Source organism: Cotesia typhae, unplaced genomic scaffold, assembly GCF_013202065.1.
Source record: "Cotesia typhae breed Kobodo isofemale line unplaced genomic scaffold, CoteBio_Ctyphae contig_22, whole genome shotgun sequence".
In the NCBI taxonomy this organism is placed as follows: Eukaryota; Metazoa; Arthropoda; class Insecta; order Hymenoptera; family Braconidae; genus Cotesia; species Cotesia typhae.
Window position 1 is genome coordinate 6098100 of NW_027423728.1, and position 18312 is coordinate 6116411.

Sequence of the window (18312 nt, forward strand, 5' to 3'; positions counted from 1 at the left end):
GATGTCAGTTTAGCAAAATTGGATGTTTTTGGCAGACAGCTCAGAACCTTTTTACATTTTCTTTATATCATAAAAATATATTCTATATATTTATGTCTATCTATTTTTACCAGTTTTATTTCATTCTTCTTCATATACTGGTTTAGTCGTATTTTATATTTCGAAACACCTGTGCAGCACACGATCTACCACAGATACCGGATATAAAAAAATTACCATTAATATTATTCTGATTGTTTGAATAAATTAATTTTAGTCCATTCGTTGTGTTTAGTTTAAATATTTAAAAACTCACTCTTATTTTTCATGAAAATTAATTATAAATAATTATTATTGTTTAAATATTTGTGAAGTTATTTTCAGAAATTTTAGCATTTATCGGGACAAATTTTTATTTAAAATAGTTATGGAAAAATGAAGAAATTTTTTGACTATTTAAAATATTTTTTTTTTTTACAATAATCTTGTTGAATAAATGGAAAAGTATTTGATGATCATTTTGATTAGTAAAATTGCAGACATTTGACAATTTAGTATTTTAAAAACTTCAGAAAATTAAATCGTTTTCTAGTCACAATAAGAATTAAATATTTTTAAAACTAACACCGTTAAATTTTATACTAATTTTAATTTTCTCGATAAACAAATCAAATTTTCAATTATTTAAAAAATTTCAATTTAAAATAAAACTATGAAAAATACTAAAAGACATCTAACTTAAAATTTTTTTCAAATTGATGAATTACTAAAAATAGCACTCACAGTTTTTTACGAATGAAATTAAAAAAAAAATTTTTTTGTAATAATTTTTTCAATAAAAAACAACTCTAAGAATTTAACTTAATTTACATAACATTTGACAGTTTTGAGGTTGTTTTTTTAAGAACAAATTATGATAAAAAAACAAACTCCACTTATAAAAATTAAATGATATTAAATTTAGCAGTGACTTAACCATTTTTTAATTTTTTTTTAACAAATAATTTTTTCCAAAAAATTATTAAAAAAAAAATTTCACTTTCTATTTTTTTAAATTTCTACATGTCAATTTTTTTTTTTGCCATAATTTATTTGTTAAAAAAAAAATTTTCAAATTTTCAAATCTCTGCTAAATTTAAAAACAATTAAAAAAAATTTTTTTATTTATAATTTAATTTTAAAAAAACCAAAAAATCAAATGTCTGATGAATTTAGTATCGTGTAAATGTAATCACTTGAATGAGTAATTATTTAGTCACAAATGAAAATTAGCTGATATGATGATGAGGAGGATGATGATGAGGAAAGAGACAGATTGTGTTGGTGTATCATATAGAAATAAAGGTTTGATGCTCGGTCTCTCGGTATTATAGGTATAATATTCGAGAAGAGACCAGACAGAAAACAGAGAGAAGCGATTCAAGACTGAGAACGACGACAACGAGCTCTGGCGAACTCTCGACGCCCCGCGTCACTTGTGAATTCTCGCATCGAAGCACATTATTTAATAGAATTAAAATTTAGATTTTATAAATATTTACTGGATGATCGGCTTACAAACATTGTAATTAAATAACTTTTAAATAATTATTGTTCACAGGTATAAAAAGGACAAACGGTTACACTGGCACTACACACTTATTATTATTAATTATTTATTTATATTTAATTGGTGTCACGACTCGCTTGGACGGATTGTCGCAGACGGATTAAATAATTATGTTTCACTGGCACGAATATTTATTTTTTAGTTAATAATAATAACGGTCATTATATTATGGTGTAACCAATTGTAAAAAATGTAAGTAAAAAATAAGGAGCGGCGTATAAAACGTAACCACACACCGAGGCTCGCTCGCGACAACTGACGGCGGCCATGCGATTGTTGCGCCACCAACCTGTCAATACTGTAAACATTTACAACCACGAGGCGTATTATTATTATTATTATTATTATTATCGTTATTGTTATTAATAATAATAATAATAATAACGACATTTAATTTAGCTGTCACTTGTCAATTTTTTTCAAATTTTATTTAAGAAAAAAATTTGTTGTAAAAAATTATTTTTAAAAAATTCCATTTTTAATTTATTAGAATTCCTACAAGTCCATTTTTTTTTACCATAATTTATTTATTAAAGAGAATTTAAAAAATTGTGAAGTGACAGCTAAATTTAATGTCATAATAATAATAATAATAATAATAATAAAAAAGGAAAAATAAGATTTTTTATGACTAATATGACAATTCATTATATTTTTCAAAATTTTTTGTTTTTACTTTGAATTAAATTTATTCAAGTGTATCTGTAAATTTTTCTGACTTTTATGACAATAAAATTATTATGAAAAAATTTTAATTAAAAATTCTACATCTAAAAAAAAATCTAAAAAATTGACAGATGTCTGCTATTTTCAGTATCATCTTGAAAAACGATATATTTTTTTATATTATTATAAAAAATTAAAAAAATTGCCGTGTAAAAATTAATTTCAAAAACATTTAAGTAATTAATTTTATTTCTTACTCGTATGTTAGAATTTATTAACAAGACTCAAAATTAAAATAATCTTTAATATTGTAATTGTAATTTAATAATTAATTAAATTCTTATTTAGATTGTATTATTAAAATAGTTTTTTTTATTTTTAAAAATTCTAAAAAAACCCTAGCTGCTATAATACGCCCTTTTGCCTCAATAATATACATCAACCACTCTATTAACTATTCTATTGTGTTGCTCCCTATTGTCAAGAATTCATTGTTAAGTGTTTCATATTAAATAAGTCGTAAAACGTCAAATAACGAAAAAAAAAAAATTGTTTATTTTCGTTCAAAGTATGACTTATGTAACTTCTCAATATATCATTTAAATATTCAAATATTAATAACATAATACCAAGTTAAAGTACACAGTACAAGTATATTAACCGTTATATATTATCAATACACGCTCTCCACTGTTCTGTTATTCATGATTTATTTAACTTTTTCACTCGCTGTAAATACTGAAAGCATCGTATTTATGCACTCGTAAATCTAAATTTATTCATATATATATATATATATATATATATATATATATATATATATATATATATATAACGATAAAATTTTTTTTTAAATCTCGACTATTTAAAATGCTATAAATATATTTTCCTAATAAATTTTAATTACTAAAAAACTTTGTTGGCAATAAAAATATTTATTAGAATTTTTTTTTGCCATCATAAAAAATTAAGAAATAATTATTAAATTACTGACAAGAGAAAACACAATTGCAGTTAATTTTAACAACAATGTATGCATGTAACCACACATAATTATTAGAAACGTATATTGTATGGTAAGAGACCCAATTATGGGACAGTAATTATAAAATAAAATTATGACCTCCATGTAAGTTCAAACAGGATAACTTGTGATTTTTTATCAAATTGATTACAACCCGAGATATTATCATACTAATTAAAACTTTAAGGACCTTAATGATAATGAGAACACTCATGATAATTACATGTATTTTTACACTTACAAAAAAAAAATCAAAATTAAAATCTTACATCAACGGTAAAATATTCTTAAAATTTATCTTTGGCAATTTTCTGTCAGACAATAGAGAATTAATTTAAAAACTCCAATAAATATATAAAAAATAAATAGACATTTAAAAAAATTTTTCAAGTCTGCTTTGAAAGAAAAAATTTTAAATTCTACATTTAAAAGGGAAAAAAATTTTTTAAAAAGAAGATTGTTAATTTAAAAAAATTTTAGATTATTTAAAAAAAAACTGGACAAAATTGTTGCATTCACTGTATTTTGAAATATTTTGCGGGACATCCGCAAGATTGAACTCGTGTTTTTTTAATAACAATATATATAATTCTAAAAGTCTAGTTATGCGAATAAGAGATGACGTGAGCCACGTGGTATTCACAAAGTCTAGACACTCTCTAATTTAAACTGACTTGAGATTCTATACCCGGACTTTGGGTAGTTTTACTACGTACTACTATATGCTACATACTAGTGAGCCTTCTATCTAATGTCACATATAAACTACACCTATTTATATGTATCTTATATAGCTGTCTACCTATTCGTATCAGTTTATCCGCTGTCACAACTAATAACTGAAATAATACAAGTGAAACATTCCTCACCTTTCAAAAGCAGAAATCGGTATAATTTATCAGATCACAATTTTTTTTTTTTTTTTTTAAATAATGCCTGAGGAAAAAAATTTTATAATCAAAGTTGGAAAAGTTAGAAAAATTAGTAAGTTTGTGTTTATACACTAACGATGTAAAGCATGTGTGAAAAAAAATGTTTGAAGGCCTTAGTTTCGAGCTGCTGTGATAACACAACCCAAAGTGGAGCACGACAAAGCTTACTCTACCTCTGTGTTGAACTGACATTTCTCTAGTGGTAGATATGCCATTGTGTTACAGAGGAAACGTAGGAAAGAAAGAGAGAGGAGTATATTAAGTTCGATTTTATAGTTATAGCATCTGGGTAGTGGTAGAGGTATAGAGGAGAAATCGGAGCTACGCGACGATGGTCAGTTTTCAGTCAGTCGGTAACTAGGATTTGTCTATTGGGATGAAAGTCGTTGTCAGTGACAGAAAATTGATAGGGGAAATGAAAAATCCTGCAGGACCTGGGTTCGAACCAGCGTCCTCGCGTGCGCGAGACTTACGCAGTGTCTTATGGCCAAGCGAGATAAGCGTGTGATTAAAATGTTTAGAGTAGTAAGTTTCTTCAGTGAATTCTTACATTTATAATAGATACTTTCATTTATTTATTTATTTTTTTGATAAGAATCTTTCAATTCAATATGATACCCTTAGATATAAGAATAATTTTTATAAAGATAAATATGAAAAAAAGTCTCCGTAACTTTTTCGTTCTGTAACTTTGGCTCTATATTTTATCCCCACTATTTTCACTGAAAAGTAGTAGAGGGCCTCATCTACTGCTGCGTACTCTCTAATTTCGATTCTTAGCGTATATAAAATTTTCTTTTGCTCCAATCAGAAATGTTAGATTATGTTAAATAAATTTTTTTTTTCAATTTTGTAAATAATTTTTACAAGTAAAATTTTTTAATATTAAAATATGTAAGCATTTAAAATTTTTTTTGTTTATAAATAATTCATTACAAAAGAATTTTTTTTTTTTAATTTTCACTCATAGTTTTTTGAAATTTTGTAAAAGTGGATTTTTTTTTCATAACAATTTAACTTCAATTCAAATAAAAAATTTTCCACTTTGAATTGCACACTAAATGTTAAAAAAATTAATTGAAAATCGAGATCAAGTTTAAAAAAAATCAACATTTGTATTTGAAAAATTCTAAAAAAATCAGTGAATTTTTTTAATACAAAGTCGTACACCAGCACTGTATAAATATTCGACTGTCTTACGGGTGCAACTGAGGCACTCGTGATGTTACAAAAATTCTTACTCAGGACGCGGCAAAATTTAAATGAGTAAAATATATTCAGTCGCTTAATTTTTTAGTCGCTTCTTTACAACGAAGTAATCTACCCCCAGTTACGACTCATAACGTTGTTGATGATTGGAATGATCCAATTTTGAATACAATAAGAAGGTGTAATTTATTCAATACAGTTCATGATCGAGTTAAAGTAAGATTTCTAAAAATTTAACTAACAAAATTAAAAAAATAAAAATTCAACAAAATATTTTTTACTTATAGATAGTCTTTCATCCCGAGTTTTTATCTTCTTCGAATCCACTTTTTGGACTGGATTATGAAGAATTTGTTCGAGGATGTCATTTAGGAGTTTTCCCATCATATTACGAACCGTGGGGATATACTCCAGCTGAATGTACAGTCATGGGAATTCCAAGCATAACAACAAATTTATCTGGATTTGGTTGTTTTATGCAAGAACATATCGCTGATCCCATGAGTTATGGAATTTATATTGTCGATCGTCGTTTTATTGATGTTGAATCTAGCGTTCAACAATTAGCTAATTACATGTTTGATTTTGCTCGACTTAATCGACGGCAGCGAATTATTCAAAGAAATCGTACCGAACGTTTAAGTGATATGTTTGATTGGCGAAATCTTGGAATTGTAGATATTTTTTTATTTTTATCATTCGAGTAATGAAGAGGAAAAAAAAAAAAAAAGCTAACCGAATGTTTATTTAATTTTAGTATTATCGGCAAGCAAGAATGAAAGCGTTAGTAAAAGTTTATCCAGAATTTACATCAGACCTGGATGATACTAATGTTGGTCGATTTAACTATCCAAGACCATTTAGCGAGCCTCCGTCACCGTCTTCATCTCGCATTACTACACCTGCAGCTTCAGTCCATGGTTCTGACGAAAAGGATGAAGTCGATGATGAAAAAGAGGTGTAGATTTATTGTCAATAGTTTATACAGTAAAATCTCTATTTAATTGTACAAATTATGTTTTTTGTTTTTCTCAAGACATGACTATGAAAATTTATAGAAATTTAAGCGTACTGGATAATTAATAATTTAATTTAATGGTTTTTCAGCTTGAAGAATTAAGACAAGAAAATGGCAGATAAGGTCATTGTTTTTTTTTAAGTAATTATGTTGAAAAATTTATAATGTCCACGAAAAGAATAATTTCAAATAAATACTTTATTAGTAAGAAATTCGTACTATCATATTTAATTTTTTCACCTTTCTTGTGCAAAACTAACCAATTCTTTAAAAGATTTGTTTTATTTTTTATTGATTAAAACGTCGAATAAATTTAACAAATAGTGTAACCTAATAATGATTTTCCTAACAAATCTGAAAATAGCTTTTCTACAGAGATAAAATGTAAATAAAAAATAAAAATAAACGGGGAAATAAGCGATAAAGTTTGAGAAAAATTTCATGACAACACGAGCGAGTTTTCTCTTCACGGCTGTCAGAACAACGTCGCAAAAACGGAAATGAGGACCAACAATGACAAGCACTGCGCATAATATACGTGTTATATTTTGTGTTAATATAGAATATATGTATGTGTGGAGTATATTATAAATTAATATTATAAATTCAGCCAGATAAATAAATACACAGCATAAACTCTCAACATGTTCTCAAAACTAGAGTAGTATTCACTTGTTTTCACAAGGTTGTTATTCAACGCAACGTACTTAATAATTGTCTTTTCCTCAGTATGTCCTAATATAAAATAGAGATGGATATATGAGGCATCAATTTATTCGTGATGTGATTGGTCGAATATATCATAAGCATGAAAATATATGCAAACACTATATTTAGGCGCGCGCTTGTGTGCGCAAATTCAAATTCTAGTGTTGGAAAAATAGTGATTGAGTGTGTAATTTTTATAAAAATAATTTACTAAAATATTTAGTTGAATTAATTAAAATATTATACTGTTCTGTTGTTATATCATGTAAATTAGTTATTATAACCTAGACTTTGTTATTATAACACATGATTTGTTATCCATATTCTAACATATTCATTTGTTACCACAACATGTTTGTATGTTGTCCCAACAAAATGTTTTTTGTGTGCGAAAAATCATTAAAAAAAATTTATTTTATTCATAGTTTGTAATTCTTGACAGCCACATAGCCACCGTAGGTTGCTAATAAATTAATAAGAAATGTATTAATAATAAGTCAATTTTTAAATTACCAACTATGGAAATATATCAATACAAAAAAGCATGTCATATGAAAGTAATAAAAATAACAACGTCTAGGTACTAATAACTATTCTAATAAAATTTGGAATAAAATAAATTTACTAGCTCGATATTTTAATTTATGAATTCCCATAAAACACAAATATTAATTATAATTTTTTCTATTTTTTTTATTACAGTATCTACGAGTCCTCGAACTAGTGCTATAGATTTTTTTTTCGTTTTTCATTATTATTTTTTTCTTTTTTTATTATTATTATTCTCCTATCTCATGTACGTTCTGCAGCGAATTGCTGAGTTATTATTGGAACTCCGTTAAAGGCCGGTCGATGAGTCCACCACCAGTGGTCAAACTGATCAGAGGAAAAATAATTGCCGCATACGACAGATATACTACAACATTCGACATATGAAGACTCAATAGTTGATAAGATCTTATCATGACAGCATTAAATAATGAATGTTTTTTATTTATTAAATAACTGTGTCTTATTGAAATTCAATTATTTTTTGGTCAACCAATTATCAGATTTTTTCCCTAAACATTTTTCAATTTTCAACATTCAAGAAAATAATAATATTGTTTATTTTGATTTTTATTAAGATAATAAATAAAAAAAATGTGAAAGTAACTTTGGTAAAAATGGAAAAGCTTATGTTGTTTATTATTCGCGTGTTTATTTACTTTTTCCCCCGACCGAAGCAGTTTTGTTTTTTTCTTGATTGTTTATTTATTTAGAAGCGCGATGACTTTTCACTCGAACGCAGAAGTAGTATTCAACGGTGTAAAAAATAATATTTATTTATAATTTGAATTCGCGAATCTTGATAGAAGTTATATCTGTAATAATGTGCTTAAAAATAACTGTTTTTATAAAAACAAACTATTTTCAATGAAATTTTATTCGCGACTGAAAAAATCTATGAATACAAGTTTGTTGGAAGTAAGTTTTAGTTAAAGTGTTTCGATGCCGAATCTGGGTCATCGATTCGGAAATAATTCGCGGTGGCTTGAGTAATTTATTTTTAATTTGAAACAGATATAATAGCATGAAATTAAAAAATTTTTTCCTTCAATGAAAGGAAGAGGAAGAGAAAAAGGAGCGACTTTGTGTGGTACTTTGCAGAAAATTTGTTTGTTTAGGAGTCCCAGGACTCAATGTCGGGCACAAACAAGAATAAGAAGCGAAAGTTGAGAGATTAATCACGAGCGAAGACCGAAAGTAATTGCGGTGAAATAAATCGTTTGCAAAGCTTTAGGTTGATGGAATTCCAACCAAGATGGAATTTGTTCTCGAGTCTTGAGGGAATGAGTTGATACAAACCACAATATTGGCCGCAGAGTTTCTCAGGAGAAAGAGAAATTTCATTTTAAGACAGATGAAATGCTAAATGGAAGCTCCGATGGTTATATACATAATGTATCTTTAATAAATCGGATTTATTTATAAACTAGTTTGTTTTGTGATACAGTTTTGCTAAAGTTATTCAATTTTTTATTAAGGGTCGCAGATGGAAACATATTTTACTGTTAATTAATTCATTACGATTTATATAATTTCAATTTGTTCAATGAAATCTAATAGAAGAGTTTTAATGTCTCTCAATATTTTTTTCAACACTCAAAAATTTCCAAAAGTAATTTTTTACAGCTGCCCAAATTCATCAAAATTCTTTTAAAGTTGTCTAAATAATTTTTTATCGATCTGATGACACCAAATTAAAAATTTTTTTCAGTGCACCAAATTGTCCCTAAATATTCCATATAAACTCCCCTTGATATTAAAATAAATGTAAAAAATCAACATACCACTGGCAATAGAAGAAATCCGCCAAAGACTATTCATCTTTAACGATATTTGACACTGAACTTGATCCTAACCACACGCCGCCAAATTCAATAAGTCAACGAATACTAAAAATAGCGTAACATTGAACTATGCAAACATAAGTACACCCCGTTGAAAAATAAGGGTGTGAACCATTTTAATTCACTCACATTAACTCATTATCACAGTAATATAAAGTCAAAGGCTAATTCGAGGATTCTTAATAACAATTCATAATTTCATTAGCCATTTAATTTTTAAATCATCATCATTAAATTTAAATGCGCCGATAATTTACTAATATGTCAAGGTAATCGTGTCTCTATTTATATCTATTTAAAAAATGAAATTTTTTATTATTATTTAATTAAAACTGACGGTCAATATCCCGGGGTTTTTATTTCAATGAAAGTTTGTAACAACAACAGCGCCTGAGGCGAGATAAAATAAACGTTTAATTACATTTTAATTAATGAGGTTCCTCCATCATCCTTCACAATAATGAACATGATGTATATATATGTATATATATGTATACAAAATTGATCGTACCACTGTGATTATCATCTAAGGTTGTGCAGAATGTTTACACAGCAAAGAGACATGTAGACTGATGATACTTCTAAGGCTTCAGTTGATCCAATCCGACCTGACCGACACTCACATTCACGGTGTGCCACTACGTCAGTCATCTACTATATAGTACATACTTGTATATAATAATACTACTCTATACTCTACTTCTATCCTTCTATCCTCTTCCTTCTGTTTATGTTCATGTTCAGGTTCACTCTACTAGTATTTATTTATTACATACAATATACAATACTATTTGTGTTGAGCATATAATAGCATCCTTGTTCTATACTAGTGATAATGTGCTGGTAGCTATTGCTACTTTGTGATAGCTCGAGCGTGTTTTATTGGCTATCCATATCCATCATCGGGTTCAATATAGAAAATTCATGCCTGTATTCCTTAGTGACGTACTATTTAAGGATTACTTTGTTGGTATAAATAGTGAATAGTTGTTACTAGTAACTAGCTAGTGATTGGATGACACCGATAATGAATTGATAAAGATAAAAAGCGCTTTTTAAATTTATATTATCTATTATATGTACGATAAAAATATTGTGATGACATTTTTCTCGTGTCGTGGGCGGGTATTAACAATTCATCCGAGGTACGGTGTAGGAGATTTATTGTGTGTTGCAGTAATAATTGATACTTTTTTAAATGTCATGTGGTATTATATATGGGTTAATTGTATGTATTGGTGATACTGAGTAGAATAAAATTTTTAATTTTATTGGCTTGATTGATTTTTAGGTAATTGATGTTTTTTTTAATTTCAATTATATGGTTGTAAATTTTTATTAGAAATTGTAAGAGTATTTTCATTAATAGTTTTTGTTAAATTGACCAAATTGGTGAATTTTTCGAGACATTGAAAAAATACTTGAGTAAAGAAATTTACTAACTGAATATGACATAAAAATTCAAAATGATCTATTCACTGAACAATTCATTTATTTCACCCGGTGGATTGGATTATCAAATTTCTGTCTTTCATATTTTCTTGATTGTATTTCCGATAACGAAAATAAAGAAGGAAATTTATATTTTAGTTCATTGGTTGATGTTGGTATATAATCATATAAATTCACTGTACTATAAATGATTTTATTGTTGTGAATTATTATTATTATTATTATTATTATTATATTTAAAAAAATAATTATTAAAAAAAAATATGAAAAATTTTTGAATCAAGTAAATTTTTTTTTCAATCAATATTTATCAATATAAAAGAGTCCCATTGATTTGAAGAGACTGCAACAATTTAAATTTCAACCACATATTATTATTGTTATTGTTACTATTTTTTTTTTTAATTAAGAATTTTATAATATGTGATAAATTGTATACATTTTGACTGGCTAAAAGACATGTATTTACAAGTTTTTGAAATCAAAAATTAATATAAATAAATAATTATTATTGTTATTAATTTTTGCAATAAAAAAATAAGTATTGCTTCAACAAATAAGCAAATAAAGAACAACTGTTTACTAAAGCCTTCATTAAGCCAGGAGTGTCATATTGATACCAATAGATAATGGACCACAAGTATCATCGGATGAAGTACCGTTACATACGAGCTTTTCATATTAAAACAACTTGCGCAGTCATTAACAATAATCGATTAATTAAGTGTCGGCTTTCCTCAACACTTTATAGTTATATCACATAGTTTTGCACGTCATCGATGCTATATTTTGTTTATCATCTCTATTTGTTCTTATGTTTAAGAAATGTGTCAAAAATTCTAATCTACGTGGATTAGCTGTTTGTCGTAACCGAAGCGAGAGTATAGAAGCCATCTAGTTCCATTTAAAAATACATTAAATAAAGATTTTATGTAAATAAGTGATGCAAATTTTAAATCAACTTGGTCTTATTTCAGAAAAATGTTTACTAGTTCAGAATAAAATTACGTGTGCTTCGTATCGTCTGTCTCTCATGGATCATTCTGCGTTGTCGTTATATTATCTTCTTACTCTTGGGTATAAAGAATTGTAAGTAGTTTTCTCGTCTTATCTAGCTAGGCGTAGTATAGAAGGAACTAGGAAACTGGAGACTGCAGAATGAAGTAAAAAGAGCGGGTGTAACGCTGGGTGAATGGGTCTCGTGAATATTCAATGTTGGAGGTAAAACGGTGAGACTTCATCAAAGAAGTAAGAGAAGAAGATGATAAAGAAAAATAATAAAAGAAATGAAAAAGATTACTACGACATTCAAAGCTTATGTACGCATAATAGAAAGTTTTCATTTTTTAATCAAATATATAGGTATAGTTGTAAGAGCTAAAATTTTTACAAGGAATGCTTAACGGATAATCATGTTTTTATTCTCAATTGAGATTATTTTATGTTTTATTGTAGTCGTTTAAATTTAATTGAGATTAAAGAATTTCAACTGTTCAGTCAAACAAATTATTTGAACATAAATTAATGAGCTTAATAAAAGAATAAAAAAAAAGAGTTTGCTATTCAAAAATTTTATCAATTTAAACCAACTACTTTAATATTTTACAAAGATAATTTACTCTCAATTTTTTAATGCAGAACTTTTTCTTTGCTAAGCAACTAAGTTTCAAGACGAAAAATTATTTAATCAAGGTATAAGATTATTTTCAAAATTTTTTTCTTGGAGTAAAATTGTTTCTTTTAAATTAACTAGTTTTTTTTTTCAATGCAGCAGAAAACTTTTTGATAAAAATTCACAAAAGGTTTGGTAAATTTAATTTTGAAGCACTCCACGAAGCTGTTTGCCAAAAGCCGTGAAAAATTGGAAAATTTGATTATTTTTTCAACAATTACCATAAGATTTCGATCTGACGAATGAAAAATGAAGTTATACACCCGAAAAAAGTGAATAAGAAAAATCTTTTCTTATAAAACGGAAAAAGATATGAATATATTCATTATTTGTTTGACTACTACAACATCCAATAATTCAAAACTATTCATGAAATCTAGAAAAAAGGTAGTAACTCACATGTGCTCGCAATAAATAAATATCTTTTCTGGTAGTTGTATATATAATAGTGAGAGATGATAAGAAAGAGGAAGAATATAAATAAAGGCCACACCAATAATCCGAAATCGTGACTTGGATATGAAGGAGTTTTCTTGGCACTTTACTTGACATTGTTGCTATGGATTTTGAGTACGAAGGACTTGTAAAACTTATTAAACCGTGAATAAGTTTTCAGAACTCAAGAATTTACCCATTTAGTTGATAGTTGTCGGTTGAAAATTCAAATCTGTACAAGAGTAAGTACATAACTACGCTATTCTCAGTTGACCGGGGCCAGCGGAATTAATTGAATTTCCATTCGATCATACTCAATAGCTCCAAAATACATACCATTCAAGTTCAGTTAAATAGAAATGAATATTCACGAGGAAACTTGTGTCGTTTGTTCACTATTATAGAGTACCATAATTTCGGTCTGGCAGCTTCATACCTCATTTTGTAATATAACGATCGATGAAATGAGATTATACATTTCGTAAATGATTCACTCGGCTATTTTTATAAAATTTTTAGTTTGCAATACACAATTTAACATCTGCAATGATTATTTGGCACTGCATTTTACGCGGATTCTTAATGAAGACTATTCTAGTGAAAGGAAGAACTCTTAGGAATCCAGTCGCAAATTTTCTTGTCGCTGTTGTCAATTAGTACTGCTATTTACTGATGGTACAATTAATTTAGATATTTCTTTGCTGAAATAAAATTTTTCAAGTGAATGGATTCGAGATTTTTTTTTTCAAGATTTTATTTTCGTAATTTTAATCTCTTTAAAAAAATCTACTTACGAAAAAAGTAAGTTAATTCTTATTATAAAAATTATTGATGGGTAAAAAATTTTTTTTTCTTCCAAATAAATGACTAAAAATTTTGTTACTAAATCAGTTAAATCCTTCTATCAGTCTGGACACTTGAAAAAAACCATATCTCTTCATTCATTAGTATTATATAGGTTTCGTAAACTTTATACATTCATTGATTTTGATGGGGGCAAAATTTATCACAGAATTATTTTTATCGTCTATAAAAGTAAGCAGATAAAATTTTAAATCGGTAATTTTTTGGATGTAAAATAAATTTTCATATTGATATAATATACACTTAGCACATTTCTGAATTGAATTAAAGTTTACTTTATTATCACCGCACAAGACAAAGTCGAGCATGAATATAGATTTATGGACGTGATAAACGATTTTCTAACATTCGATAAGATTGATATTGATAAGCCACGTCCTGATAACGAACAGTTATAGTTATAAAGTCATCCTAAATGTGTCGAAAGTTGTATAATAGTCTCTGACATATTAAATTATATTACATGGCTAAATATCATTTGTTAATAAATTCTAGGCCACCGATCCGTTTTTTTAGGAAACATGCCAAGAAAATTATGGTATTTAGTGCTCTGAATTGTGTATTCTATCTGATTTACGCTAGAGTCGTAAGTTATCTAATACTTTTTATCAATTTCAATGAATTAATGAGCAATAAAAGTTCAAAATATTTGTCACAAAACAAAAGTAAATTTTATGACAGCCCGAGTTGAAATATGAAACGTATTAGACACTATAAAATTGAGTTGGGTCTTAACCTATCAAAAATGTGAGCTGGAGACCATAAATAAAACGTATAAGACATTAAAATACAGTTTTTCTTGATATTGAAATATTAAATTGCTCAGAATGACGATATGTATCCTCATTCTGCCGATATTTTTTCTCTGTGTAAGAATGCAAGCATCAATTTAATTTTTCACAAACTTTCTTTGTACATTTTTTTGATAAGATGAGCTATTCTCTCAATATTTCCAAAAATATACGAAAAAATGACTTTGAGAGTTGATACAATTTACGTCAATCGAGTTATAGTAAACTTGTTGAAAGTTCTTTTGAGGAACGTTAAATTTGCTCTGAATATCAGTTTTCATCGATTTGATATTTTTAAGAAAGGGAGAAGTTTTAGAAGTTGTATAATTATTTTCAATTAATAAAATCTAAATATAAAAAAGGAAGTACTTAGCATTAGAATGCCCTAACAATAAATTAAATTAAAAAAATAAACAATATCTATAAAAATCTAGCCATTTATCTCGTATTTTTAATATCTAATACGTTTTGTCTACGTTTCATATTCTGACTCTAGAGAGCTTTAAGATGATTTTAATTATCGTACAGGAAATATCAAAATTCTCAAAACTTAAAGACATCTCGGTCTCGAGAGCATTAGATTTAATAACAGAAGTTAAAACTCTTCCTTTCGCTGAAGAGTCTGAAGACTCATGGAAAGAACCAGACATAAAGGGCTCGAGAATTTATTCAGCGTACTTAGAAACGAGGAGTCAAGTAGTGCTTGAAGAAAATCGTTACTTAATCTATAATGATTCCACGTGGGCTTTTGTAAGACAACTTTCTATATCTGATAATTTCATAGCAATTATCGCTAAATGTTAATTATTTTACAGATCCGCATTGTTGGTATCATCCCAGTAAATTTGAACTCTCCTTTGACTTGCTATTACGAGTATGCCTATTCCAACAGACCTCTCAAAAAATTGTTGATTAAAAAACCTTCGATTAGAACCCAGTTTATTGCAAAACCAGAAAATTTTGGTATGTACTACTCTGCTGCTTTTATCCTTTGTCCTCTAGCTTACCCGGAAGAAGTGAGCTCACGGAACATAAAATTGCCGTATAGAGTGACAGTGTCAACAAGGGCCGATCGTAGGGATCACCAAATTGATGGCAATGAATTTGTTGTAATAAGATACCCGAAAAAATGGCATCAGTTGACTATTGATCATGATGAATTTCAACCCGCAAAAACATTTTCGGTGTGCGTCAAGCCTTTTCATCATAATTTCGATAAAACACTCGATCTAGTCACATTCATTGAATTCTACAGGCTAATGGGAGTTAATCACTTGACATTCTACCGGGATTCAGTTTCAGAAAATGTCGACAAAATTTTGAACTACTATGTCAAGCAGAAAGTAGTTACTCTACTGAAATGGAAATTGCCCGAAATTTACGTCTTTCAGAAAACACTGAGGACTGATGGTATTTTTGCGGCATTAAATGATTGTCTGTACCGGAACACGTTTCACGAGGCCATGGAATATGTAATAGGTATCGATGTAGATGAGTACATCGTGCCGAGAATACATCAAAATTACAGCGAGATGATGGAAGTTCTCAACGCGGTTCCCGGCGAGGAAACAGGGGTTTGGATCATTAGAAATGTCTTCTACTATTTGATGTATGACGACGATGTAGTTACTTTGCCGAGAGGTGAGCTTAAATTTCTTATTCTAACTTTTAGAACTTAGTTCTACTTCAAGTGACATTTGAAGCTTAACTTTTAAATTAGTGAACTGGGAGAAGGAACTTTTAATGCTTAGTGAAATTCTAAGTTTTTGACGGCGGTATTTTGTTTTAATTTATTATTAAGATATTTAATGATGAATAAAGAGCCCAGTTTTTACTTGGAAAAACTCATTAAATTACATCAAAGTTGGGAAAATACATAATTTAATTACTCTACAGAGGAACGAACCTTGCATGAGGTTTGCGTTCAAGCTTCATATATAATATAGTAACCTGCTCAATTTAATGCAGATGTTTGAAGAATAATTATTTTATGTATATTTGAAAACTTTAAAGGGTCACCCAAGCTCACTTTGCACTACAAAACTACGAGATTGAAAGAAGCTAATCCTGTTTATGAACGCAGCAAATATATTGCTCAAGGAAAAAATGTTGTAGAACTGGGAAATCATCGGGCGTGGAAAACTAAAAAAACATGGTCAATATTTGGAACTCGTAAGTTATCATTTTGAAAGTATTAGAAACAATCATGAAATTGGCTGTTTGATTTTTTTTTTTTTTAAAGGATACAAACAAGTCGAAGTAGACCCTATTATTGCGACTTCAAATCACTACAGACTTTGTGAAACTGAAATTGATGAATGCTGGAAGCGAGAAACTATCATAGACAGGACAACTTATAAATTTACCGAAGAACTTAGTGACAGAGTTTCAAAAGTATTAAAAGAATTGAATCTTGGACAATAAATTTTTGTTAATAAATATTTTTAGGTTTGTATCGGAAAGTTTTATTGGTTTATTTTTTCTATTTGAATCTCAAATTTAGGGATTTTGAGAGTTATGAACTTTTGTGTTATAATTTGAGTAATTGTTTAAATGTGTGGCTTCACCGTTTTTTTAATATAATAATTGAAAATAATGACAGGATTTTTGTATCATTTCTTAATTGTTGATCAAATCTAAAAATTAATAAATTTTTTGAAACTTGAAAAAAAATATTCAAATCACGATATCATGACATATATTTTTTTTTTTTAATTTGTTCAGTTTTTCATACTCAGAAAGAAAAAAAAAGTATGGTACTCTATAAATCGATACTTAAAACATGCATGTGAAAAACTAGACAAGCGGATATTTTTATTTGTTCAAGCTGTGAAAAAAAATACAAATATAGAATTTCATAAATTTTACAAAAACGATGCATAAATCCACCAAGACGAATAAAATTTTTAAAAAATTGTCTAAAACAAAATTTTTTTATTATCCATGTCCAAAAAACGGTAAAGCTTTATATCTAAACAATTACCACCATTAAAACTTTTAATCGACAACTTTAGCCATTGAAAAAAGTTATTTTATTATTGAAGATAATTTCTCGATTTAAGTCCTAGTTAATTTTATTTTTTAAAAACCTGGATGATTTAACTCCGCAGCGGAATTTTTTACGATAACAATCTATAAAAATTATCTCTGAATCCTATAATCTCGCTCTGCAGTATATTATTCTCATAGGATAAGTTTATTATAATTTTTTGTAGAATACTAACTACGGGTAATATATTACCGGCCCGAAAAATGTTATTTTTTATACCATTAAAATGTATTCATGTATCGAAAATTCAGACACTAACATGTTGTAACCATGCAGACTGAAATATTGAGCACCGTTCGGTAATGTATAAGGGACAGTGATATCAATATATTGGGTATGCAATATACGAAACAAATTCAATCCCGATGGGTGCAATACGGGACTTGTATCGTTTTTCGACATCCCAGTTTCTGGTTATTGATTTCAGCATTCGAATGTCATAGAATTAATGACAGTTTGTAGGCACGTTACATTTGAAAACAAATGTTGATACACGTCTGTCGAATAAAAA

The 18312-nt window shown here is 27.8% G+C and overlaps 3 protein-coding genes and 1 long non-coding RNA gene across 12 annotated transcripts in view; 2 read left to right on the plus strand and 2 right to left on the minus strand.

Annotated features, from left to right (window-relative positions):
• Window positions 1-18312, minus strand: part of LOC141538451 (phosphatase and actin regulator 2) — a 114316-nt gene that overhangs the window by 85784 nt on the left and 10220 nt on the right. For 2 of the 9 annotated variants that reach the window (XM_074259912.1, XM_074259911.1), the window contains exon 1: window positions 1541-1848. The exons of 2 other annotated variants lie outside the window; for them this stretch is intronic. Coding sequence is in view for 1 of the 7 variants with exons in the window: in XM_074259915.1 (XP_074116016.1) it covers window positions 9479-9515 (37 nt within the window). In the remaining 6 variants the exon portion in view is untranslated. Of the gene's footprint in view, window positions 1-1520; window positions 1849-9478; window positions 9622-18312 lie in introns of those variants that run through there. 5 more of the 9 variants (XM_074259909.1, XM_074259910.1, XM_074259907.1 and 2 more) reach the window with 3 other exon arrangements.
• Window positions 1263-6647, plus strand: LOC141524042 (glycogen [starch] synthase-like). The gene is made up of 5 exons (XM_074237687.1): window positions 1263-1323; window positions 5508-5635; window positions 5707-6093; window positions 6177-6377; window positions 6527-6647. Exons 1-5 carry the CDS (start codon window positions 1263-1265, stop codon window positions 6557-6559), a joined length of 810 nt encoding a protein of 269 aa, XP_074093788.1. The 3' UTR covers window positions 6560-6647.
• Window positions 12527-14248, minus strand: LOC141538456 (uncharacterized). The gene is made up of 3 exons (XR_012481055.1): window positions 13892-14248; window positions 13434-13798; window positions 12527-13329 (listed from the first exon to the last, which is right to left on the minus strand). It is a non-coding gene; the product is annotated as an uncharacterized LOC141538456 (long non-coding RNA).
• On the plus strand, window positions 14398-17207 carry LOC141538453 (uncharacterized). Its single transcript, XM_074259916.1, has 5 exons — window positions 14398-14547; window positions 15281-15502; window positions 15568-16393; window positions 16766-16924; window positions 16995-17207. The coding sequence occupies exons 1-5, from the start codon at window positions 14425-14427 to the stop codon at window positions 17174-17176; spliced, it is 1512 nt and encodes a 503-aa protein (XP_074116017.1). The 5' UTR covers window positions 14398-14424; the 3' UTR covers window positions 17177-17207.

Coding starts and splice junctions, on each gene's coding strand:
- LOC141524042 (XM_074237687.1), top strand. CDS start 1,263: ATGAGGAGGATGATGATGAGGAAAGAGACAGATTGTGTTGGTGTATCA. Junction 1,324..5,507: donor TGTATCATATAGAAATAAAG/GTTTGATGCTCG, acceptor TTAATTTTTTAG/TCGCTTCTTTACAACGAAGT. Junction 5,636..5,706: donor CAGTTCATGATCGAGTTAAA/GTAAGATTTCTA, acceptor TTTTACTTATAG/ATAGTCTTTCATCCCGAGTT.
- LOC141538453 (XM_074259916.1), top strand. CDS start 14,425: ATGGCTAAATATCATTTGTTAATAAATTCTAGGCCACCGATCCGTTTT. Junction 15,503..15,567: donor ATGATTCCACGTGGGCTTTT/GTAAGACAACTT, acceptor ATTATTTTACAG/ATCCGCATTGTTGGTATCAT. Junction 16,925..16,994: donor ATGGTCAATATTTGGAACTC/GTAAGTTATCAT, acceptor TTTTTTTTAAAG/GATACAAACAAGTCGAAGTA.